The sequence below is a fragment of the Trachurus japonicus genome, chromosome 4, assembly GCF_045865225.1.
Source record: "Trachurus japonicus isolate A0001 chromosome 4, Traja_1.0".
Lineage (NCBI taxonomy): Eukaryota > Metazoa > Chordata > Actinopteri > Carangiformes > Carangidae > Trachurus > Trachurus japonicus.
The window spans coordinates 27,727,595-27,755,235 of record NC_140910.1 but is presented as its reverse complement, the minus strand read 5'-3'; the positions used below and the strand labels follow the sequence as shown (position 1 = coordinate 27,755,235).

Here is a 27,641-nt window from a genome sequence, read left to right as displayed (position 1 = left end):
GAGGAAAGACTTCAAAGCATCCCTTTCCCAAAACATCGACAGTATTCAAACTGTGGCTTCTCACAGGAAACGTTGGTGCTGCTCAGCTGGTGGCGTCTAGAAACTGAACCAGAGGTTATCACATCTGTCCAACCCATAACTGCACTTTAAGAAGAGGCTAAAACAACTCTATTCTCTGATTTTACTTCATCTCAGTCTCTGTACTTGAATTAAATACAGTATTGCATATTACATAATCCGTGTTTTATATAGTTTTTTAATGCCATTTTTATTATTCTGGTCTTTATGCTTTTTCTGCTAGTTTCTGCTAGTTCTTCTTCTAAGTTTAGCTGTTTCCACTGGAAGCTGTGGTGACTTAAAGGTCGGGTTGGAGATCCTGGAAAAACGGCTGCAGGCTGCAATTTGAAAATACACAAGTCAAAAGTCCCAGCCCCCTCTCCTCAGACTTTCCCTTTGCAGCGTTTGTTGCTGGATCCGACGCAGTTGACAGACGGCGGCGGCGTGTTCTTGAGGGTGGTGTTTTTTAAGGTGTCTGATGAGATTCGTGGTGTTGAAACCAGCCCTGTTGCTGCCGCCTCGTGAAATTTCACTCCTACACACATTACAGGTAGCAGTTGGAGACCCGGCTTTTGGTATTTTTAAAATGTTTCCACATTGCAGACATTTTAGCGTGCTCCACTTTTCCAAGCTCGCTAATGGCGGCTGACAACGACGACAAACTTGTGGGAAGCACAGCATTTTAGTGCAAGTTATTCAATGTAAGTGGTTAAAATATTTATTTTCGTTTGTGCAATATGAATATTTTATTATAATTAGTTTTATTTAGGCTTTTATTTTGAAGAAAAAAAAAAGAAAGGATCGGCCTTGAAATTAAGTATGATCGGCTGATTCCGATCCACCTTAAAAGCCCGGGAGTAATCGGGACATCCCTGCTCTGAAGCCTTCACCTTTCCGTGGCCGTAGGTGAAGACTCTGATCACGCACACGAGAGAGAGAGAGAGAGAGAGAGAGAGAGAGAGAGGGAGAGAGACGGCAGCTTGACTGGGCGAAGGCAGAACTAGACATGAAGGCATCTGATTGTTTTTTTCCTTTTCCGAGTGAAAAGCATGGATTGGTCAGAGTTTTGTGCGTCCTGCAGCTGCCACAGACGTCTGATTATTTTCGTTCCTTTTCCTGAATAAATACTGTATTGACTACTCTCAGGATTAAAGGACCATTTCACCCAGTACAACAAAAAGTGTTTCTGAACATGATTACCAACCATAACTTTAAAGCAGAGTTACATCCAGACCCAGTTGTGAAAGCAGCAGAACATAAATATAAATACTCCTTCTGTAGCTGCATGTGTCAATACACAGTTTTAGTCACAACCACTACTGTACATAGCTCTCGTCTGCTTAAAATCTAACATGTTGCTAAAAGGCAGAAGCTCAGCGAGCGGCAGGATGCTCCAACAGGCTCAAGCTGCTATTTTGTTAAAAGAAGATTTGCTGCAGGTGCTTATGGGGGATTGACGGCTTTTGAAAGTGGTTGAGTTTCTCACCATGAACCCTGACACACCTGCTAAACATCCAGCAGAGAAACTCTCTCCTCTCACTGTCAGATCTGTGATAAAGTGATACATCGTCAAAAAAAAACTAACTAACAAACACAATTTAAAAGAGTATAAAACAAAAAACACCTGAATAATAAATGCTGTTGAGTTGTTGATGCAGTTAAAGCAAATAAATGTTTCTGTGTCAGTGTTAGAGTTTGGGTTCAGGGTAAAAGCTATAAAAAATGCACCAAAGAATCTGGAGTCAGCTCAGGTTAATGTTTGGAAACTTGGCAGGAAATCAGAAATCTGTTCATTCACCTCCTGCCAGGCTGGACGCTGGAAATCCAAACTTTACACAAGCTTTTCTTTAGTTTTATGTCTTTCCTATGGGCCTCGGACGAGAAACTTCTTATTAGACTTAGAGATTTGAAAAAAACACATTCTTGCGTTAACTGGCGGTAAAGTCGAGTTAACACCAGGTGTAGGAATGATCTCCCTCTCTCTGCCTGCCGCCGGCCGGGTGTTGGCAGCTGAGCGCTCAGACCACAGCGCCAGTCATCCAGCTCACGTGTTTGTGTTTGCGCGGCCTCATAGTGTTAGAGATATGATACGGCTCGGTCAGGGACTCACCACCACCACCACCAGCAGCAGCAGCAGCAGCAGCAGCAGCAGCAGCAGCAGCAGCGTTGTCGTCTATCTATAACCAGAGAAATGCTCTGTGGCCCGGCTGGAGGTGTGTGTGTGTGTGTGTGGGCGCCGTCGCTGGGATTTCCAGCAGTATGCAGGGGTGTAATTGTGTTTTTGATGGAGGCAGCAGTGGGGAGAAGAAGACACTGCGGGGTGAGGGCACAGAGAGGGGATGTTGGGGTGGGGGGTTATTACATTACTCTTTGGCTCCGGCCCTTCGGCTCTGCGTGCAGTTGGCAGCGATGTTGCATCATAATCATTTTATTATGTTTTTATTTTTATTTTTTTCACCACTTCCCCACCGGTCCAGGCCTCGGAGCACCTGGACCGGCTCCATGTGCTCCATCCTCACCGCGCCGTTAACAGGAAAATATTGTTTATTGTCTCAAACAATTTGGTAGAATCGATGCTTTTCGTAGTTTTTTTAAAGAGACAACGAGGAGTTAGCTTTTGGTTATCAGAGAATCTCATATCAATGTGGATGAATCTATGTTACCCACACTTGTTAATGGCTCCATTTTCGATAAATATATGGTTTTGTCTTTATAGTTATTTTGATATTATTATTTAGTGGTCGACTCGCCCAGCATTTCCTAGTTTTCGGTCATGGGAATAACACCGCCGAATCGCTATTTATGGTTGGAACTACGACGGTATCTGATCGTCTTCGAACCTCCGACTTTCATTCTTGATCAATGAAAACATTCTTGGCAAATGTTTTCGCTTTCGTCCGTCTTGCGCCGGTCCAAGTATTTCACTGTGCACGCGGAGGCTCATGGGAAATGTAGTGTGAAAACACTTCCTCTTTCTGAAAGTCCTCTTAGTCCCTTTAAAGATGCAACCTTGTCTCCAAAAACACTTTCATTTCATCGCCTGAGTCTGAGTCTGAAACGTTGTTGTACGCACATAAACCTCCAGCTGTTTAACGTGTTAACTTTTTATGCTGGGGAAGATTTTTATTTTTTTCTTATTTTCTCTTCTTAAATATAGAATAAATACTGAGGGCTCTATTTTAACGATCCAAAGCACATGACCGGAGGCGTCAGTGCGTTCAGGGCGTGTCCGTGTGTTATTGTGCTATTTTAACAGCGCCAGGCTCGTGGGTCAGAAGAGTTGTATACTACATCTCCTGATTATTCATAGACGTGTTTTGGGCTTCACCTCCCATTCCCATTGAAAGCCTGACTCAGGTGTATTTCTGTTACAGTGGTGCAGACCAGTGAGTCCAGTCCCAGCACATGCACTATAACTCCTCCTCCTCCTCCTCCTCCTCCTCTCTGTGGTGCACCGAGCGGACTAAAAGGACTAACTGGTTGGTTTTGTAAATGTGTGTCTGGTTAACCAGCCCACCCCTGTAAAAGTAAGGCTCGCAGCCACTTCCTGGAGTTTTTTTTTTGTCTGTTCCACTTTCAGAGCTGGAAAAATCTCGAACAGAACTGGAGGTCGTGACACCGACTTCTTCTTCAAGCCGATTTAACCGCATCCACATTTTTTTTCCCCCCTCAACCTCAGTAAAGCGTTTTAGTGCCCTAAAGGTCTCGCCGTGCTTCAATCAGAGAGCTAACAGTTTGTGAAGACCATTGTAGGAGAACCGGGGGCTGCGTCCAACTATTTCTGGACCGTTCTGACAACAATAAAAAAAAAAAAACATTTCACACAGCGACTGTCCAGCTGTGTAGCGGCGCGGTCGAGCTTTTAGAAAAGTTTCTAAAGTAAGTTTCTAAATCAACAGAATAAAAAGAATGTATAGAAATCAGCCACATAAGATAGATTCAAGAACAAGGCTGCAGCAGCTTTCTTACCAGGACAAAAAAAAGATTGTTCCTACATTCATCACCGAGCGCTTTTGATACAGAAGCTGCGGCCTGAAAAGCAGCAATTTCGTGGTAGAATGTTGCAGCATTTGTCAAAATTATCCAAAGGCAAATCTGCCAACACGACTATGAAAACACACGCGTCCTGTTTCTGTTCCCGGAGATGAATTATTGAAGCTTATTGCAGCAAAACCTCATTCAAAGAAAAAGTTTTTAGTTTTTCCACTTCTCTATGTTGTTCTTCACCTTTGCCATTAAAGGTTTGCAGGAAGAAAAAAAAACCCTGATCAGTAGTTAACTCGGGGTAATTATGTGGTTCCTCAGGCAGCCTCCATCAACGCTGAATAATTAAGCAGACGAGCTGTGAGGCAACACCTCCAGACACAGTTTCTTCAACTTTTCATCAAGACCCCGGTGAGAGCGATCATCACCCGAGGCGCCGAAACACAGAAACCTGCGAGATCTCGGCGGAGCAGGTCTCTCTAGGACTCATTCTGGGTCCCAACTCGGAGTTACCGAAAAAGAAAAAAAAAAATGAAGAAGAAGCCCAGAGCTGTTCAGCTGTTTAACAGTCTCTGGGTCCCATTAACGTGAAGTTATGAAACCTTTCATTACAGCCCCTGATTGAAAGCAACATGGCGTGAAATCACTGAAACAACGAGCTCCCAGCAATGACCTCTATTCTCAGGTCATTTGAGGGAGTGTGTGTGTACGTGTGTGTGTGTGTGAGTGTGTGAGACAGTCTGTGTAGCTGCATATACACTCCGCTGTATGTGCTCTCTTCAATTTTTTCTCCCTTTGACAGATTTGTCACTCCTAACAGTTTGACAGATTAAATGGGAATGTGCAGGGACAAGCAGGAGGAGGAGAGGTACCACGGAATAAGATGTGTGTGCCAGTGTGTGTGTGTGCGTATGTTCGCTCAGCGCGGGGATCTGATGCACTACGGGGGTTTCTCTGGAAGCTCATGAAAGGGAAAGCAGCCTGCGAGTGTTAAAGTTCATTCTCTCCCTGTCAGCTCCCGTTAGACTGACAAATCTCTGCGTTCAAACGCTCCCAGAGGACGAGAGAGAGAGAGAGAGAGAGCATCAATTCAATCCTACCTTGGGCTCGGTGCGTCGTCGTCGTCCGTGCGAGGGGGGGGTCGAGTCAGGACGTTGACTTTTAAAGGGCTTGAATTAAACTCGAGACAAAAGGGGAACGACTGAAGTCACAGTCTGGAGATAAATGCGTTTTTACACTTTTCAAGAGGCTGCGTTGTGGAAGCAGGTGGTCATCGATACTTCAGTACAAAGCCTGTGGAGTGTGTGTGAGTGTGAGTGTGTGAGTGTTGTGCATAACAAAAGAATAAAGGAGAAAAAAAAAAATGCACCGTGCCTGAAACAAAATGTCAACATGATCTCAAAGCCTCGAACCACCAGATTTCCTTTCTCCTCTGTTGATCCTGTGTTTATGAGCTGCTGTTCAAAAAACTGCAGATCAGTGCAGCGGTTAAAGTCGAAGCTGCTGTTTCCTTTTGTGTGTGAATTAGAGAGTGAGTGTGTGTGTGTATATGTGTGTGTGCTTTAAAGTGAGGCTGTACAACAAATGCTTTGATAGAGGTTTTTGCCTCTGGCCTGCTCTCAGACGCTGTCAGGCAGGTGTAAACACTCTGATCTCTGAGTAGCGCTACAGGCAGCGCCGCACCGACACACTCCCGCTCTCTCTGCTGCTCTCCTGCTCTCATCCCGTCATTAGTCTGCCTCACTTGGTTCAGACCTGAAATTACAAACACGTTCCTCACATGGATGGATTATTATTGGATGGTATCTAATGGGAACAGGCTGAGGGGCTCAAAGGGTCAGGGAGGGAGGGGCCCCCTGGTCCGGAGCCTCTGTTTGAAGTGACAGTGGCAGTAAAGTCACAGAGCTCAGTTCTCCTGATGCGTTCACTGTCTACTCTGTTCAACCCAGTGTTTATTTTTGACATTTAAAGGTATAATATGTAGGAATTCCCCCCATCTAGCGGTGCGGTTGCATATCTGAACGTATTCTAGATGTTGCATTCACATGAAATCGGGCAGACGTCAGACAGACAACAGACGCTGCATGTAACGGGATAAACAAGCGTCTATGTAAACAAGTGGTCCGCCAGCACGAGGCAAAACAATACAGGCGTGACAATATGTTGTCATGGTGATGTCGTATTGTTTACCTGACCCACGTTTTACCGTCTTTCTCTCGTCGAGTAAAATGACATCCGGGTGGTTTGCCGACGGCCGTCTGCCTGACTGCACCTGAATGCAACACCAGTGCCTCCGTCCTTCCTCACGCTACACAGCGGTGACAGTTTTAACAGGCGCTACCTGGAAAACTTTCTCCCCGAGCCGACAGCTCCGGTGAATTTCTATGGTTACCTACAGTCACAGCCTCGGTTCGGTGCGTCGCCCACTTATGTATTTGTAACGACTTGTAACAACTCATTCTAAGGTACGAGAAAGCTTTCATTTGTATGCGGGTGTGATTTGACTCCAGTGAAATACGTATTTATGAAAGCAATATTTGATTTTTGCTAATAAAAAGCCAAATAAGTTACACACTGGGGCTTTAACTTAGGGATAGACCGATTATTGACATAATATTTGCCGATAATTGGTATCGGCCGTTTTTTCACTGATAACCAATATAATAAATGTATTATTTAAACGCACTCCTTTGGCTCAAATGTAGCCGTCTATCCGCCTGAAGTCACCGCTCTGAACCAATATCTGTGTTGGAGTTTAAGTATTATTCTACAAAAATGGATTTTCAAGGTGTACAAAAATTACTGTATTCAGTCTAATCCCGGGTGTGATATTCTAAATTCTGACACCAAATGAATATCGTTCTAAATGTCAGATATCGGTTTCCTTGATTACTAATAATCGATATCAGCCCTGAAAAAAACCATATCGGTCAATCCCTAATTTAACTCACAGATTTCATCATTTCCAAACGAATAACTACTGTAAAAGACATTTCAAAGGAGCTGTGATAAGTCGGCACATTTCTAATTGATTCATTTAAATGAAGTACGGAGCAATTTAGTCAGTTCACAGCAGGACAGCTGAGCATGTAGAAATGTGAAATTTGAATTACAAACAAACATGCGGAATGAAAGTTTCCACTCATAAGCAAATAACAAATTAACATTTATTATAATTACATGGTGCTAAATGACATAGTTTCTTTCCAGGAAACCTGTTGGAAAATAATGAGAAAATTCAGTAAATAGAGTAAATAACAGAAAGCTTCCCCTTATTTGCAGGTTAAACTTGAAAAGTTCAGGTTAATCAAATGTCGTCTGTCTGCTACACTTTGACCCTGCTAGAAATAACGCTTTGAAATTATTAATGAGTTGTTTGTTCTATCCAAAAGTTTGTGTTTAATGGGACAACAACCGCTGCAGCGCCTCCAGGTCACTAATGTAATCTCAGACGTACAGAATGTTTTTCTAACTCATATCTCCACATTAATCATGATGAGAGTGCCCGTTCCCGGCTTGTTTTGATGTGAAATTATCAGTGAAGAAGTAATTTACTGTCAGAACCTTGACATGTTGATGGTCCCATATATTAACTTGTCTTATCTAAATTGCTTTTCGCCATAATTTGCAAAGTGCGGCTGTAATTGATTTTTATTCCCTTTATTTTTGTGAGTTGTTTTGTTTTGCTGAACTTTTAAGTCCCTTTTCACTTCGACCGCACTGCAATTTGAGAAAAGATGCAAATATAAATTCAGGAAACATCTTCATCAGTGTGAGTTTGCAGCACATTTGTGTGATTGCATGTCTTGTCTCAAGTTTCCTATGAAGAATTGTTTTAATTTTGTTATTATGAATGGTGCTCGTGTTGTAGCAGTTGGTGTTCAAGCAGAGAAACTGGCATTATTTCCCTATACAGCTCTGGGGATGTACAGCTTTACTATGAAACACCCACACACACAGTGCAGTATGTGGTTTAACTCTGAAGCAGGAATGTTTGCCTCTCGCTCTTAAAGCTTTTATCGAGTGAGACTGCAAACACCGTGAATTTTTGTGTTTTCACACTTAAGATTATTTTCCTGACCTCGGGACAGTGGTGTGATGATGACATGGAGACTTGTGTAGGAAGTGTGTAGGAGGTGTAGAAATCACAGTTTTCCTGACAGTGTGACTTGGAAAGGAAATATGTCTATGCACATCATGCAGCCATCGATCTGGAGCAGAGCAGCTGCAGAGCCGCCAGGATTAACAACGACTTAGGGACGGGACAACTTCCTAAAATGCAGTCAATAGGATTCTAAGCTGAATGTAAATGTGGAGTGTAGAAGGAAAACATTAGAGACTAATTGTGCCTAAAAGCAAAATTCAGGTTTACACAACTAAAACACAATAATAAGGTTGCATAAAAAGAAAATGCTCCCTATTGCATCTAGCTCTGAATCTGATTTTTAAATAAATGATGATGCAAAAATGCATTTGACTTATTGTGATGAAGACCCATCAATTAGGAGGACCTATGCAAGTCCGGTCGCTCTTCCACTGTTTTGCTAACCCTCCTTCTGGCCATGTGCATTTGTTTACAATGAAGCTTTTGAGAAATCAATCAATAGAGCGGCACGTAAAGTTATACGATGTTACCATGTGTATATTTGTGTAGTTTAATCTGTCATAAACAAGAAATTATGGATTGGCGCGTTTGTGCCGCATAGACGAGAGCTGGGACACCGGGTCGGAGGCTCTGATATCACAAGGTTGGTTTTCAGCCAAGAGACGCTAGGTGGAAGGCAGAGAGCCTCCATTCTCCCAAGTTAAGCCATTTATTAAACCATCACAATTACTCCAAATCTGTTTAATTAAGGTAAAAATGTAGCATAGTTAAGATATAAATCCTGCATAGTTCCTCGTTAAATAGTTCCTCTGGCTGAAAATCAACAGTAGCCTATATCAATCCTGTTTTTTTTTTCATTATCAGATTTGTCAAAGAACATTATAACTGTGTTTCATCAATAAAAGGCCACGAATCAACCAATGTTATAAATGTAAATAAACACCATCTATACATCATATAGATAAAGTAAACTGTCATCTGCGTACAATGGTGTAACTCCACAATCATTTCCAGTCACACTCTGTATGTGGACTTCATCTGATAAAGAAAACAAGAAGGTTCAGTACTCAGAGCCAAAAGAGAAGATAAGACACAACATCTCTCTCTCTCTTTCCTTTCCTTCTCTATCTCTCTCTCTCGCCCTTTAAAGCCGGTCTGGACCAGAGCTGTTGGCAGGACATTGCACCTAGAAGCTAGACGTGGGAGAGCTCAACAGTCCGACCAGTGTGATTAAACATCCAATTAATTTGTTTCCAATATTTGCAGTGCTGCTGTGGCAGCTGAAGCAGCCAGAAAGAAAGAAAGAATGAGGGTCAGGAAGTGAGAGCTGGAACTAATAAAGAGAGGGATGTAGGAAAGAGGGAGGAGGAGGAAGACGTGCTGTTTTTAAAGAGCCAGCTAGGACACAGACACAGATAGAGCTGTGCAGTTATTTATGTGTCACAAAGTATTTTCAGTGCAGCATCGTATATATCCTGTTTTTACAAGTAGAATCTAACTCTGCAGAAGAAGTGAACTGAACAGGAAGTCATTTCAACCTTTAAAGGGGACATATAATGGAAATATATCTTTTTGAAGGCTCTTAAACATGTATTTGGGTGTTTGTCTTGCCTTCCGGCCCCAGAAATGTGAGAGTTGACAAAAAAACTGTAATTTTCAGGCTCCTGAGGTTGAAATCCATGTGGTTTTATGAGCTGTTCCCTCAGTTGACATGCAATGATGTCATTAGTTTTTGAATTTGCATAATACCACCCTTACCTGTGAATACTGGTAGAGGGGGCGGGGCAAGCAGTGGTTCGTTTGTATTTAAAGGGACAGGCACTGAAACCAGCCGTTCTGAACAGGGCTGTTTTGACCGGATGAATAGAGCCGTGATGTTTGATCCTTTAAGACAGCTAGGAACTATTTTAATTTGTGGAAAAGAGGCAGAATATGTCTCCTTGAATGCTAAAATGTTGGCTATTATGTTACAAACCATAATGAAAATATGCATTCCTCATGTGTCGGCCTTTGTCCACAGGCTCCTTCTGCCCTACATCCTGTTGGCAACAGTCGCCACTTCTCCTCATCCTTAAACTCTTGACTAACTCTTGACCTCCGTGTTGCAGCCGCACACACTCACACTTGGCTTCTCTCCCCCGGTTGCATTCTCAACACAGCAGCCTCACACGACAGAGATTTATCTTTTCAATACACTTCACGCACAAGCAGGCAATAAAAATACAGCCTATACTCCGACCCATTTATAACAGAGACCACAATCTCTTCTCTCTTTTTTTTCCACTGCTGTTTTCTCTCAATCGCCTCGCACTCGGTGATGATTTGATTTCTCAGGGAATGTTTTCCTCTTGAGTTTTCAGCTGATGACAAACCGCAAGAAAAACCCAATGACAGGTGAACAGCACTGACCTGATCAATCCTCGTCTGAGCGGAGTCAGTCTGGGATTGATCAGGATTACTTTTCGAGTTTCCACTGTCTCAAACAATCACACACACACTTTCACGCCCACACACACACACACTCAGGCTTTGTTTCCTCCCTCTGTCGCGCTCTGTCTCTGTCTCTGTCACTTGACTTTCCGCTCTATTAGCTTCCTTTTTGCGCCGCTATTCAATCTATATCTTTCTTTCCAAACTAGGCCACGTTCACGCCAGGAATCGAGTTTTCAGTGGAGAAGATTTTAGACAATCGTGTCACTCATGTCCAAGAAATAAGACGATTCAACTCCCAGGGAAATAAGAAGTGACAAACTAACAGGACAACGTCAAAATGCGTATGATCAATGAGGAAAAACTGCTGAAAAAAGCTGTAAACAACTTTTTTCAGAGGAATTTAGCTAGATCTTATTTAGATAATCGGCATATTCATGACATCTTCACATTGTATTTGCATTTAGTGAATGTCTTTGCTCTTCTCAGATGGATTTCCCACTTCGTACCACATTGTTTAAAAATCGAATTACACTTTACAAATCATACTGAGACATGATTTTCAAAAGCGAGACGGCAATATTTCACCTCAGAAACTGCTCTAACCTGCTGCCCAGGTTACCTTTTAATAATATCCTCAAGAGACCAGAGTGAACTGCAGCAGCAGCAGCAGCCACAGGACATTTAGGGCGCTTTCACACCTGACCATTTGTTCCGAAACAGGGAGCGTTTACGTCATATATCGGTTCGTTTGGTCAGATGTGAACACAGCAATCGCGCTCGATGCGGAACAAAACAAGCGGGCCGAGATCGCTTGGGAGAGGCGGTCTCGGCTCGTTTCCATCCGAGCCCTGGAGCGGTTCGTTTGTAGTGAGAACGCAACCGACACATGTATCGGAACAAATTGACTGGTTACCTGGCAACCGGAGGAGGAGGACCACGGGCAACTGCCCCAAAAACATAATGGAGCATCAGCAGCGTGTCGTCTTGGCCTTAAAACAGGAAAGCCGGTGGCCAAAAGAAAAGAAAGACGCAAACTCAAGCCACGAGTCCACCAGCCTTTCCAAGCTGACCCGCGGCGATCAGCACCGGGCAGAGCTCCGCAAACAACCCCTATAACTAGTCATGCTACGGTGCCCGTTTACTAGAAGAAAAAAAGAGTCAAACTGTAGGGTGTTAGAGCAGTGGTTCTCAACCTTTTTGAGTCGCGACCCCCAATTTCACATGCACTGCTGTCCGCGACCCCCCGCCCCAACACACAAACACACACACGCCGGTGTGAACGCATGATGGATAAAGCGCAGCGCTGTCCGCGGTGGGTTTTTTTTTTTTTTGCCTTTTTAGTTCTTGATCCCTGCACTGAAAAAAATAATTGGCTGCTGTAGTTTTGTCTCCTTGGCCAATATTCCGACCTGGAGGTTTTCATCAGGGCAAAAGAACAAAACAAAGTGACGGAGTTTAAATAGATGCGGGTGGCGAGTTGATGCGGTGTCCACACACCCGGGCTGGTTTATGTGACATGCGAGGACCTGTCGGCGCAGGAGCGAGTGGAGCGTGGATGCAAGCCAGTCTCCTTCAACCATGCACGGAAAAGGGGAATGACAAGAAAAGTTTTTCTAATTTATTAAGAAACAATGCCCAGGTCAGCAATGCATGCCAAGAAACATGTCGTTCATTCGCCCCCTCCAGCCACATCAACTGGGGTCGGGAGGGACCCCAAGGTTGAGAATGGCTGTGTTAGAGGACAATTCATCTGACATAACTATGACACCTGAAACTGAAAACACAGCTTGACCAACACAACCTGACCACCCCTCTCCCTGTCTCTCTCTCTCTCTCTGTCTCTCTCTCTCTCACGGGCAGTGACACGCTCTGTCATTCATTCACGTGTCAGCACTGAGACAGCGGACAGCACGCTTGGTCACTAGCTAATAATAATAATAATAATAATAATAATAATAAATAATAATGTAGCCTATTAGACTACATTTGTAGCTATAGCACATTATAGGCATACTTCAAGGTCTCGCCCCAGCCATAAACCAGTCAGCTTGGGCATTTTTTTTAATTGAACTTAAACTAAATACTCGTCTGCCCAAATATTAATAAGAAATTGAACCTCCTCACTACTGCAAGTCAGCCCGCGGTTCATTGTTGCCATTGTTGCTGATCAGCTGATGGGGTGTTGTTAGGGCCGTTGCTATGGCGCTGTTCCACAGCGCAAAGCGCTGTACCGCTTTAGAATCATGCAATGTGAACACAAACGGCCCAGAAAAAAGAACGCAACAGTTGTATCGGTTTAGTTGCTGAATCGGAACAACTGCAGGTGTGAAAACGCCCTTAGTGTTTTTTAAAGGGCACAGCTCTTCAGTTTTTTACTTCAGCTGAACTTCTCATTGTGGCTCTGACGAAGCTTTTCGACCTGTTGACCGGAGTTTGTCAGGAGCAAAATGTGGAAAAGTGGAAGAGTTCAATAAGTGAAGTGGGTTTTAAAACTCTACAGTAAAGTTTAATGGAAATTATTTTTGGTAGTACCACCTGTTGCATGTCATATTTTTACCAAATGACTGTGATTATGATTTGCATATGCATTATGCACATGCTCAGTGTGTTGGTATGTTGGCGAGAGGACGTAGCCTCAAACTACAACTATATAACGACATGATCTGATATTACAGATCCATCTTTCTTTCACAAGAGCCCCAGATAAAGTTGGAAATGTGTCTGCAGTGAAGGAAGCCAGACCCTGTCTAACCTTTTAGTGTTTTATTGCCTGTCTGTGTCTGTGTGTGTGTGTGGGAGGGGACGGGCTGTTTGACAGACAGAGAGCAGCCAGTGTAATCACAGCCAGGGGAAGTAGAAATAAAGACTTCCTTTATCCCATGTCGTCTATCTTTAGTTTCAGTTCTGTCTCTCTCTCTCTCTTTTTTTCTCTTTTTTTTTTAAACGTTCTTTATTTAACGAGGCTAAAAGATAAAGGCAGACTCCCGCTGCCTACTAACAACCTGTATTAGCATGTATATGGGTGGGAATTAGATGGTAATAGCCGAGTTTTTCCCTCAGGCGGGCCACATTTGAGCAGTTATCATGAAGACTGTTTTTCTTAAACCCCCCCCCCACCAGATCTGTTTGGATATTCTCCTCCACCGTCGTCTGTAATTGGCTTTAAATGTGTTAAACAGCTCAACAGGATTCAGTGTACAGAGGTGGGTTGTTGTTTCTCATTCTGTACAGTAAACACAGTGCACAGCGGCTAAAAACAATGTTTGAACACGCAGGCGTTTCACTCAGTCAACTAAGACCGTGTGTGTGTGTGTGTGTGTGTGGGATTTGTTCATAAAACCTTCATAATAGATTCAGAGCTTGTCACAGTTTTTGTCACTGTACATCATTGTCATCCATCCCTCCATCATCATCGCTTGACGCCTCCACGTCCACCGCCTTTGAAAAGATGATTAATCTTTTATTTTTTAGCATTTTGATGAATTCATTTTTTTTATTTCTCACCGCCTCCTTGTAATAATATTACAAATTTGTGTTTTCCTCAATAGTCGTCATCCACTGAAGGCCTCAAATGCCCCGTTAATCATCTTTCATGGCTTTTTTTTTTTTCTTTTACTCTGCCAAAACCCCTCCTAACTCGCGCAGCCATTTTTGAAGAGGCACTCCAGGCATCGATTCCCAAGAATAATTTGCCGCCCCAATCTTCATAGCTGTTTGGGCCCGGTGCGCCGCCGTGGCATTTTTGAAAATTACAGTAATTGGCCAAAGGGTACGCTGTAATTACAGGTCAAAGCAAGGTGACATTTCTCAACAAAAAAAAAGAAATCTGTTTTGCCCGGAAGCATTAAACATCCACAGCTTGATTTTTAGCTGTTTCACTGCCTCTTTATATGTTTTGGCTGCTTCGTTAATGTGCTGTTAAAGCTGCATGATGGGATTTGTGATCACCAGGGGGCAGAAATATTCCACAGCAATGAAGTCTTGATACACTTGAAGTGACTAAGCTCACTAGGATCTCACGGCTAACGTGTTAGTAGCGAGTCGTCAACCTCCACATCCAGCAGGCGCGGAGCTACGTTAGCATCCTGTTAGCGTTAGGTGCCACCGACTTCTCCAGATTATTCAACATTTTTAATAACATGAAACAAAATGTTAGGTTTAGTTTTGACAATGTAACACAAGAGAGTTAAAGGGATATTCCGGTGTAAATGTAACCTATGCTCTATTGCACCGTGAGACCGAGTACAACCCCGCCTCCAGAGATCAAGTTTGCCAATCGCAAACTTCTCTAGTTGTAGCGACTTCAGAACAGACAGCCAGATAACAAAACACTGCTGTCTATGGAGCCAAGAGCCATCCGCGATCAAAAAAGCCGCTCATAGCCACTAATAATGCTCAGAACAGCACCAAACTTCATCAACAGTACAAACAGGGTCCCAGCACATAATACGAGGCATCAAACACCTGCTAGCTTTGCCTGGTTTCTATTGAAAAGCAATAACGCTGTTAAAATAAACGCCGCTACTTTTTTCAGTGACGAGTAATCAAAAAAGTTACTGTTTCCCCCATTACAATGCCGTTACCATTACTTACAATAAGATGTGGCGTTATCAGCGTTACTTGACTCAAGAAGTACCATCAGAAAATAATTCACCCACTTAGAGAGGAACTATGCAAGTCTGGTCTGGTCGCTTTTCCTCTGTTTTTCAAACCTTCCACCTGGCCACGTACATTTGTTTACAACGAAGCCGGCGAAAGATCAATACATGGAACGGTGGATGACGTAACTGTCATAAACAGAAGATTGTGGGTTACAGAGCACGTTTGTGTCACGGTGCAGCAGAGACGAGAGCTGGGACACCGGGGCGGCGGCCAGGTACTACACTGATGTTGCAAGGTTGGTTTTCAGCCACAAGACGTATCATGGACTTTATTGGGGGTAGATAAATTCATGGTTCCTGTGGTCAAAAATGAAAATAGACGATCCGACATTCACACCCTCCTTGTGCAGTGATTGGTCAGCTGCTCTGAGGTGAGAAAGCAGCCAGGCTTTAAACTTCTCCCTCTCTTTCTCTATTCATCCGCCTGTTTTACCACAGAAGGATTCACCACCACGGATTCAAACAAACAATATCACACCTCTCTCCTCTTTGTGTCGCTCTGTTTTTCATCCTCGCCCTCAAAGTGCAGCCGTTCTGAGGAGCTATAAACACCTTTCATTTTCCAGCGCAGTCCGATAACATGTCATAACAACCACTTGTCCTCCATTAAGACCTTCACATTAAATGCACTCATTTGATTCAGAGCTTAATGTAAAAAAATACAGCTTTTTTTACACGGTGCTGCAGGAACTGCCCACAAATATCCAACTCTCAGCTGTGGAGGCTTCTGCCAAAGTCCTTTCTGTGCTAACAGGTTAATCTATCATTGTTATAAGAACCGATGGGACAGTAATGGTAAAGTAGATGTAGTTTTATAGGATACTGCTGGAGACGACCGGGCCTCCTGCTCTGTCTCACTCTCCTGCCGCTGACGGTCTGTTTACATCCGTCCTCCCGCTCAGTTTCTGTATAATTGAGAATTGCTCCTGTGTCCACAGTGCTTGAAATCCAAACATGTCACAGTCTCTGCTCTCTGTTAGTCAGTCTGAGTGCTGAATCATCGTATTCACTCTTCCACTCGCTGAACTTTCACTGTTTGCTCGAACATCCCTTTAGTTCGCAGTTGTTTCAGGAGGGAGCCTGTTTTACTGTACATGGTCTGTATTGTTTCATTCTGAGGAGACAATTTTTTCTCTTGCTATGACGCTCACACAGACACACACACAGACACACACACACACACACACACACACACACACACACATACACACACACTGCCATTTATTATGCGACGGCACCAAACAACCTGTCTACTTGGACAATTTCCTGTCATTAACCTAAAAGATCCACCTCAGACAGACCATCAGTCACACATCCTTCGCATAGAGAATGTGTGTCATTCAGTGTGTGTGTGTGTGTGTGTGTGTGTGTGTGTGCACAAACCATTGTCTGTGTGTCACCAGAAGGTGTTTAAGCCAAGACAGATGGGGAAGTGTTTTGGCATGGATTCCTTAAGGCAGGTTCAGGTTCAATTTAATCAGGTGTCGACTTTGTTTGCACCCACACACACACACACACACACACACACACACACACACACCACCTCCACGCTGCAGTCACTTTGAAGTGTCCGTCTTGTGTGTCTTCCTGTTAAGTCATGGGATGTAGTTCAGTCAGCAGCACATCTGTGTGAGGTCCAACAACCAAGTTACTGTGGAGGTGGAGCACGGCAAAAACTCAAAACCTTACCAAGAATATTTGTCTTATTTCTAGTCAAAACAAATCTAATTATACTCATCACAGTATAAGTATCACATTTAAAAAGTAGCTTGTTTTTAGACACTTTTTACTTCTTTCAAGCATATTTTCACTTGAAATAAGTAGAAAAATCTGATAATGGAGCAAGTTTTTCTTTCTTATTACAAGCACAAAAGAAATGTTTGAAACAAGTGAAAATGATCTAAAAACAAGTTCATTTTTAGGTGATGAGTCTTATTATAAGTGGAAAGAGATTAGTTTTGACTAGATATGAGACATCTGACAAGAAATAAGACAAATATTCTTAGAAAGATTTTGAGTTTTTGCAGTGAGGTGACACCATCAGAGACCAGTAAACACCTTCAATCCAATGTTTTGACTCTGTTTGTTTGTTGTCTTATAAACTTCCAGCAGAGCAGAAAATTACCAGCTAGCCAACATTAGCACTATAATGAGAAAAAGCTATAAACTCTTGTTTACAATGATGGTTTGGCAAGTGTCAGAAAACACTTGTAAAGGAGAATTGAAACAATCTCATTTAATATTAAAGGCTTCGTTTTCATTGTGCCTGATACAAACAACACACAGCATCACGATTTAACATTTCAATGAACTGAGAAGTTAAACCAACTCACACCTAAGGCAAAACTTGATTTTTTTTCTACTTAATGTGTTGAATATCGTGATTTTCTGTGTGTAAATGAATCAGAAATGGGCATAAATCTGCAGCTCATTGAAGCCAAATGTGAGAAGGTGTAAATGAAGCGATCGTCTCCCCTTCCCAAACATATGGTGGTATTTTCTCACATTAACCTGGAGGTTCATGCTCGCCCACGAGGTCCCGTCCTGCATCCTGCACCACCTGTTTCATTTGATTAGACACCGGTCAGAAGGGATGCATCGCTGGAAGGGGTCTCGAATCTTGTTTATTCTTTCTCTGTGCACTTGTTTTAAAGAGGAACTAAGCAAGATTTCATTTTATTTAAATTATACTCTTGTTTATGACAAATAAAACTACACATACACACGTTATAACACATACAGTACATGATATATAACATAATCTCCCACTCCATGGATTGCCTTCTTGTCAGTTTCATTGAAAACAAATGCACATGGCTGGAGGTGGTTTAGCAAAACAGCGGAAAGGCGACCGGAGTTGCATAGCTCACCTCACCAAATCAGTTGGAAAGATTAAAGGGATAGTTCAACATTTTTGGCAATTTGGCCCATTACCATAATCCCTATAGTTTTAGGAGTAGGTTTGTTACCTTTAATTGTCGGTGCAAGCTATTTTTAGAACGGCAGAGCAGAGCAGGGAGCTGCTCAGAGCTACGCTACGGAGGCTAATGGGATTTCTTGGTTTCCCTCATCAAACTCATCAAATAAAACAATCCAACAACTCCAAAACACTCTGGTGGACAAGTTGTGACCTACACATTCACCACGCTATGAGATAATAACAGAACATTACGAGACGGAGTTGTTTTAGAGGTAAATGCAGAGACTGCTCGCTGAAAAACTGCCCCAGACGGGAACGCGCATCAGCGATTTTGCATGAATTTACCTCTAAAACAACTCTGTCTCGTAAAGTTCTGTTAACTTGTCCACCAGAGCGTTTTGGAGTTGTTGGATTGTGTATTTGATGAGTTTGATGAGGGAAACCAAGAAATCTCATGAGCCTCCGTGCGTAGCTCTGAGCAGCTCACGGCTCTGCTCCGCCGTTCTAAAAATAGCTTGCACCAACAATTAAAGGTAACAAACCTACTCCTAAAACAATAGGGATTATGGCAATGGGCCAATTTGCCAAAATGTTGAACTATCCCTTTAAGGATGAAAGTTGAATGGCGGAGGAAGTAGAAGTAAAAAAAACAAAACAAAAAAACATCTAACTGTCCACACCGGAGCACCTGCCTCATTTGCTCGTGTTTGGTTTTCTGCCTCGTTCTCCCCGATTTCTCATCATCATCCTCCAAATACCAAACAGTGCTGATTCTATATTTTACCCACAGAGTGATCAATGCACCGTATCTGCATAACAAAAAAATAAATAAAAAACAAAACAAACAACAACAAAAAATGTATTTTTGACTGGTAGAGTGATGGAGAGAAAACAATGTGTCATTGGTTACCAGAGCCTTGAACCAATTAGGATGCTCGATGGCGTCGGATGAAGGAGAGCTGAGTCTCAGAGCTCATTATTGTTGGAGCGAAGAGTTTCTCTGCTGCTGATCTGCATTCTCAGCGCCGCTCATTCCACACGGGTGCAACTAATCAGCGATTCTACATTTCACATTCAGATTCTTGTTTTGATGATGTCTTGTTCTCTAGGGCATTTTATTGATGCTATTGCTTGTCCTGATTATATATTCATTAGTGATTTCTTTTCAGCTTTTTTTTTTAATAGTCTCTGTGTATTTGCATCCTCAATCTCACAACTTTTTTTATTTCTGAACTCAAACTTTTGAAAACTGATAAAACTGATCTGAATAGTAGTTGTCTCTTTGATTAACCCTCTTGCTCATTTGCCCTCCCTGATTAAGTATCAAGACCGCTCAAGTCCAGTGTGAATGCTAACTTTGATAATTGAGGATTAAAAGTTTAAAATGTGGCTAATTTCTCCGCCTTGTTTGAACATTTGTCACGTACGAGTCTTTTCTAGCCCAATTAAATACGAACATCGTCTCTCTCTCCCTGCTCTCAGGCTCCAGATGAGGCCTCTCTGCTGATGTCCAGCCCCAGGATGCTGCTCCCGGCATCGGGCGCGCTGCCCCCCGGCGCCCCCCTGTCTGTCCACCACCAGATCCAGCTGCTCCAGCAGCAGCTCCAGCAGCAGCAGCAGCAGACGCAAGTGGCCGTAGCACAGGTACATGTCTCTCATACACAAACAGTGTTGTGCACTTTTAACTCTTTCGCGACCATTGACGAGTTAACTCGTCACAGCCTGCCGAACGTTCACGACTATCGACGAGTTAACTCGTCAAAACCATTTTTTTTTTTTACAGATTATGATAATAGACACTCTGAGGTACCCTGTGTGTGAATATGGTAGTCCTCTGATATGTAAAAACTGTTTTAAACTACAATCAAAACATAATGTTTTTATAAACTGTGTAATCTGGGTTTTGTTTGAGTAATCTGTCTCCTTGAATGCTGCTCTGGGGACAGCGTGCAGCGCTGTGCGGCTGTCGGCTACAGTGTTGCGACTTTCTCGCTAAATCTGGCGACTTTCCAAACCCTCTTGGCGACTTTTTTTTTGACAAAAGCGACTGGCGACAAATCTGGCGACTTTTTCCGGTGCTGTTACAAACGTTTCTGGTTTGGAGACTCGGATCTGAAAGCTTGTTAACAGCTGTTTTCACCGTGCAGCGGAGCGGGCGCTGTGAGCCCCCGCTCCAGAGCACCCATCGCCGGCCAGTCACGCAGGAGTGTCACGGAGCTGCTCTGCTGCGGCCAGAGACCCGCACCGCTGCACCGCTGCTCTCCAGGCTGCCACACCCCCCAGATTTGCCTACAAATATATTTATTTAGCCGAAGAAATGATTTGGGAGACATGCCACACTGCAGAGTACCGGTAAAATGAGCGGATTGCCACTTGACACAAAAGTGCATTTTTCTCTGAAACTAGAGCAGGAGCTCCGTTTTTGGAGAAACCCAGCTCTCTTCTTCTACTTCGTACTCACGAACGAAACGGCGGAAAAACTCGCCGTTTTTTCGAGGAGCACGTTGGAAAGTCACTCTTCAACCACGTGAAGACCGTTTGTTTCTAGGTGATGTACAGAGTTCGGTTCGACATGAGAAAAAAGGTAGTCCGGAGCGGATGTGCTGAGCAATTAGTGTGGTCGTGAAAGAGTTAAAGGAGTAGTTCACCAAAAAATGAAATTCAGTCATTATTGACTCACCCTCATGTTGATGAATACTCCGGAATAGTTTTTTATTTTTAGTGCATCTGGAGACTTGGGAGAGAAAAAAGTCCATAAAACTACACAAAAATCTTGTAATCTTCCTCCGCTCGTCTACTGCAATCCAAGTGTCCTGAAGGGATATAGTCCAGAGTTTACTCAAAACTACGTAATTAAGGACATTTTTACAGCCCAAACAGTCCTGTATTGCACTCTGATTTTCACGTGCCCCAGGCAAATTCAATACAGGACTGTTTAGATAGATAGATAGATAGATAGATAGATAGATAGATAGATAGATAGATAGATAGATAGATAGATAGATAGATAGATAGATACTTTATTTATCCCGAGGGAAATTCAATTTCTCAGCTGCACAATAAACAAACAATCATTCAACAGCAGACTGTTTAGGCTGTAAAAATCTCCTAATGTCGTTTTGAGTAAACTCTGGACTACATCCTTCAGGACACTTGGATGAGCAGTGTAGAGGAATATTACAAGGTTTTTGTGTAGTTTTATGGATGTTTTTGTGTCGGACGCTATTGACTCTCATATAAGGATTTCGTTGGACTATGAACCCCCCTCCCGGGTCTCAGATGCACTTTGGGGAATAAAAAACTACTGCCGAGTATTCATCAGCATGAGGGTGAGTCAATGTGAATTTCATTTTTTGGTGAACTTTTCCTTTAAATAAAGGGTTCAAGGCTTCACTTGTGAGTATAAAGTAATAAAAGGTCGACCTTGGCCATGAGAAATACTCAGCTTTATTTGGCCAATCTCAACTTTTAAACCGTGCAGTAATTGAAACATCACACAGCTCCCAGGCAGCGCAGACGATCTGTAATTGAACTCTGACTATTGTGTTTCATCCGGATTGTTTTCATGCTCGTGAATAAACTCACTGTGACTATACATCCTCCTGTATGGCCTTGTAAGAGCTGTACCTCATCACTTGCTAATTGATTTTTTTGTCTCAGTGAGAGCTTTTTACAGTTTTACCAGCACCTGCACACACAGCGCAGCGACTGTCATTACCATAACAAGTGGAACTTTAACCTTGAGTATTTGTTGCCGTGGGAACTACACCGGCTGCTGCTCATCTTCCAGAGCCAGAGCACGGCGCCCTCGTCTCATTTACATTTGTTGAATAATGTGAACACTGGTTGCATTAGATAAATAGACTTTTATAGTTCTCAAGGTAGAAATGAGTTTCTAGGACGTGTGCATTAATAAACAGCTGATACACACACACGTCCAGACCAGGGGTCGCGTTAACCGGATATTTTCCGTCATTGACCGTTTTTTTTAAAACGGTGACGGAAAAATTTTGAGGCCATCCGTCATTTTGACAGATTGCAATTCACAGCCATGGCCGTCTGGCCATGTGCATTTGTTTACAATGAAGCCGGCGGATAATCAATAAATGGAGCGGTGGATAACGATATAAAACATATACAATGTCTCAAAGTCACTATGGTGAGAATTAGATAAAAAAAACAAAAAAACTCACAGCTGGCTGGTGCGCTCAGTAGAACGCTGTAGTACATACCCCAGGCCTGTGTGGAGCGTGTGTGGCGCTGTAGCGCTGCCACACATAAACACCAACAACAGAGAAGAAGACAGAAAGCTTCCCGCAGTATTCAAACTCCACACATTAGAAGTGGATTAAATGTTGACTGGGAGTCGTGTCAGTGCAAATATGACGGTCGATAATGATTTAACGGGCGAGATTCAGCTGCAGTGTCCGAGGGACCGACAGTAGTCAGCTGTTAAGTTACGTAGCTGTAGCTACACAGCGGTGTGTCTCGGTACAGGTCATGGATGTAGGTACAGGTAGAGCGGTGTGTCTCGGTAGGCTACAGGTAGAGCGGTGGGGGCAGGACATCACCGTGTCACACACTCGCCGCGCACAACTCTTCCAAAGGTAACGCTAAGCCTTATTTTAATGTATTCTGCCCGCCGTGGCATTGTTTATAACACGTAAAGCTGAGTGGGTTTTGTCTTGTCTGAATTTGTGCTGCATCTGGCTGTGTGGTCTATAGCTTCAGTTGTTTCAGTGATGCGCAATGGCTGCGTGCGTGCGTGCGTAAAAGAGAAATGAGAGGCAGAGAGAGAGAGAGAGAGAGAGAGAGCTAACGCCGGTGCACTATGCGGTGCCTATGTGAAAACGTGCTCCTTTGGATGTTTTGGTATAACACATGGGTTAGCATGTTGATTGTTGACAGAAAACTGATGTCATCATCAGGTATTTACGTTGTATTTAGATGTTGACAGAAAGTGACCCCCGCATTCACTGACTGACCCCACAGTATGTGCTCTGACGCAGACTCTGCTCCGGAGCATTCTCTGTTCAATTTGTTTGGACTTGATATGAATTAAACATGAATTAAAATTGAATGCTATTGAATATGGCATTATTATAATTTAAAAAAAATAAATAAAGTGACCGGTAAAAATAGATTATGACGGAATTTTTATGACCCCGTCAGTCAAAATGACCGGCGACGAAAAAGTCTAGCGCAACCTCTGGTCCAGACCCATGTGCACTGTGCATATAGACTGTAAATAAACAGTAGACGTCACATTCACATATATCTATATTAACAGGGCTGACCCGATTATCATATTTTGATAATCGAAGCCTCGCGGACATAAAATCGATCAAAATCGAAGCTTCGACGGCCGGGGGGCGCGCGATCGTAGCGGAAATAATGAAAGTAATGGCAAACAAACACTGCATATCTCCAAAATCAGGCAGGTGCCAAGTCGCCTACTCATTTTAATGTAACAATTGCCGATGAGAACCGTGTCAGAAAAGAAAAAAGGAAAAAAAACAACAACAATCGATCACGGACTTCATGATCGATTACCATAGCAACGAACGAAGCTTTGATTTTTTTGGGTCAGCCCTATATATTAAATTATAAAATATACAGATATTAAAGGGATTGTTCAACATTTTGGCAAATTCGGCCATTGCCATAATCCCTATAGTTTTAGGAGTAGCTTTGTTACCTTTAATTGTCGGTGCAAGCTATTTTTAGATCCGCGGGGCAGAGACGGAGGCATGCAGTACTTTTGCTTTTCCCTCATCAAACTCATCAAATACACAATCCAACAACTCCAAAACGCTCTCGTGGACAAGTTGTGACCTTGCTATGAAAATAATGCTATGATGCTATGAAATAATAATGTATATATATATATATATAAAATTATACATTATTATTTCATATATATATAGAACATTACGACAAATGAAGCAAATACTCGGAACTACTTCCGCTTTTGAAATCACTCCGCCCAGCAGCCGTGTCTGGAATGGAGTTCCGGCTACGCATTTGCCTCGAAAACAACTTTGTCTCATTTTGTTACATGATTATTTCATATTGTGGTGAATGTGCAGGTCACAACTTGTCCACCAGAGCGTTTTGGAGTTGTTGAATTGTGTATTTGATGAGTTTGATGAGGGAATGGCGAAAGTACAGCACGCCATGCAGAGCTCGCGTCTCTGCCCACGCCAATCTCAAAACAACATGCACCGACAATTAAAGGTAATGAATCTACTGCTATGACTATAGAGATTATGGCAATGGGTGAATTTGCCAAAATGTTGAACTATCCCTTTAAATGATTAATACAAATAGTCTTCATCAGAACATGACACCCTCGGTCGGACCTTAATATCCCATGGGTGCCACATCTACTAGCTGCTTTACGACGCCCACCCAGCACCAGACATCAGTCACCGATCAGAAGCTGCAGTGAGGAAGTGACTGTCACCAGCAGCAGCTTCAGGCTCGTGACCCAGATCAACACACACACACACACACACAGACATGCAGTGTGTCAGCCTGTTTTCAAAAAGGCCTCAAGACTTGAAACTTGGAATTTGGAAGCTCAGCACACACACACACACACACACTCCCACACACAGGCTCCTGACCCAGAAGTGTCCTGGACAGTTAAACTCTGAAGTCTCTGGGCCTCCACACTCAGATGCAGAGGTCCTGATTAAACTGCCAGATCACAGCGAGCCGAGCTGTTCCCCCAGTCCCAACCTGAGCGACGTTCAGGCCGGCTGCTGCTCCAGCTGACAGCTCACACTCTCAGGTGGAGCGTGCCCAGACATAAATGCCATCAATTATACCTCGATAAAGCCAGAGGTCACTGTCCGCTGCTGTACATGTTTTTTTTTTTTTAATGAGCCTAAACTGCTTTTTGCACATGAAAGGATTTTTTTTTTTTCGTACCTAATGTGGGATATTTCAAACGAGTACATGCGCCATCCAGAGGAGCTTCTCTCTGACCTTCGGCTCTTTTGCCATTTAGCGAGGTTTCCCCATCGGTCCCAACTTGTCTGGGCTGCTGTAACAGTTGGCTCCCATGCAGCATCTAAATGAGCCTCCACCGACTCGTCCTCTGGTTTTCCTCCAAGACTTCTTTATCATCTTGAGTCTGACTGTGTCTGCTCCCGATGTTTTTGTTTATTTCTCTCCTTAAACACACAGTGTGTAACTTCTGCCTCTGGGGGTCTCAATCAAAACAGAAACAAACGACCCTGCAGTGTTCACAGGACACATCTGAAGAATAATAACGTGACGGGAAAGAAGAGGAGGGAACGTGCAGGATTGTTCAAATTCCTCAGGCTTTTAAGACTCACACACTTTAAAATTTGAAATTTAAATTAGACAATCTGAGATAAACAGACGTGTATATGACGTATTTATGTCTGTCCATCCCGTTCCTGTGGACACAATATCTCAGTTACGCCTCAGTGGAGCTTCTTCAGATTTGGCACAAACATTCACATGGATTTGAGGATGAATTTATTAGATTTTAATCAAAGGTCAAGGCCACAGTGACCTCACAAAACATGATTTGGCCTTGGGAACACAATAACACAAAGACAAATTAATTAGATTTTGGTCGACAAAACTCTTTTCAGTCAATACTCAATACTTCACACAGCAAGTAATTATTAAAAATCTGGTTAATAAACTCTGGATAAACAGAGATGCGACCTGAAACTTGACAGGTGACTGTGAGGCAGTAATTCTCATTGTATTCAGTTGAAATCTTCTTGACTGAATGATTAACCCATTCATAAAAGAGAATCAACATTAATTAAGAACAGATTTGTAACGGGAAATTGGTTTGTTGAAATAACTTTTTGACTCCGGCTTCACATCCACATTGTGCATTCTTGTTTTAATGTGCTCAGGTTTTTTTATTATTATTTAATATTTCCATAATCAACTCAAATTGGAATTTAATCAAACCAGAATTAATTAAAACCACTTTATTTTAATGAATGCAAATTACAGCAGCTGCAGTTTAGACTGAGACTTCTCCCCACTGCTCAGACCGCACACACATGGACATCACTACTCCATGGTGGCTTTCACCACGACAGTGTGTGTGTGTGTGTGTGTCCACATACACAAACACACTGAAGCATAAAGACATACAGGATTTTTCTTTTCTTTTCCTTTTTTTTCTGGCCATGATTGACTGGTGGATGATTTTAAAAGATGCACAATCACGCACAGAGAAGCGAGCAAGTCTATGAGTGTGGAGGGAATGAGCTGAAGGGAATCTCAGGAGGGTCGGCCATCGCTGAGTGTTTACGAGCAGAGAAGAGAGAAGGAAAAACTTTGTTCCATATGTGTGTGAATATATCACAGTATCTCTGGTCTCTGTCTCTCAGGTGAGAGTTACATAACTGGCCCGAGGCTGCGTCTAACCAGCTCTAATGAGGAGAACAGCTAACTCCACCACTCAAGGTCAAATAATAGGAAATAATAAGCTGATTAGTTGTGCACTGATACTGCACATGATGGACGGAGGAAGAGACGTATCATACAGTATGGCCGACACCAGTAGAGCAAATTTCCCTGGAGTCTCAGTGTAACACCAGAAAAGAAAACTGAGAGTTAATTTTTCTCTTTTTTCCGACACTAAGTGACCCAGCGTAGACGTTTTCTTGTTGCGTATGATTTGATTATCTGAAACGGCAGCGTCGTGAGGCTCGAGGGCACCTTCCTCACAGAAATGTTGTACAATGCCAACAGTGATAAACAAAGACGTACGACCAGGAAGGAGCACAGAGTTTTAGCACAACACTAGTCCTGCTTCATTTCAAAAGCACAAGAAAACAAACATCATTTGAACAAGTGCATGAATTTACTCTGCAGACGGGGAAGTTGCAGAAAACACTATGAACAGCGAACAGACAGTTGTTGTGATAAACTGCAGAATTTACCTGCACAACAGCTGCTTCCAAGTAGGAAACAACACCATATGTAATCCAGCGTCTCTGTTTATAATTTCATCTAGTTGATAGAGTTTCCAGCTCTACAGTATCTCCTCCGTCATGTTACTGCCACTTAAAAAGCCTCCAGCTGGTGAAACATTGAGGCTTCGCAGCAAAACGTACTGTATCTTGTCACCAACAACAACGACAATCTTCGATCGGTTTAAAAACAGAGTGATGAGTGATAGATTCAGAGAGTAAACTCTTACATCCAGAGCTGATGCCTCCTCCTCCTCAGTCCGTCAACACCTGTGTCTGTCCACTAACAGGTTGGACATGGAGAGATGGAAAAATAAAATGATTACAGTGACAATTAAAAGCATATGAACCTTTTGAAATTACCTATTTTTCTGCATTAAAGGTCCAAGGTGTAATATTTGTCATGTTTTATTGGCAAAATCTGAACATACTACCCATTAATATATTTGTAGAATCGCTATAAAATAAAATTTGTTTGGTTTTTGTAGCCTTATAATTCTTCT

General features: G+C 42.8%; 1 protein-coding gene across 2 annotated transcripts in view; it reads left to right on the top strand.

The window, feature by feature from the left end:
• LOC146989110 (carboxyl-terminal PDZ ligand of neuronal nitric oxide synthase protein-like) overlaps positions 1-27,641 on the top strand; it is a 249,511-nt gene that overhangs the window by 171,408 nt on the left and 50,462 nt on the right. For both annotated transcript variants that reach the window (XM_085775086.1, XM_085775085.1), the window contains exon 8: positions 19,643-19,804. In XM_085775086.1, the coding sequence (XP_085631212.1) occupies positions 19,643-19,804 (162 nt within the window). The remainder of the gene's footprint in view (positions 1-19,642; positions 19,805-27,641) is intronic.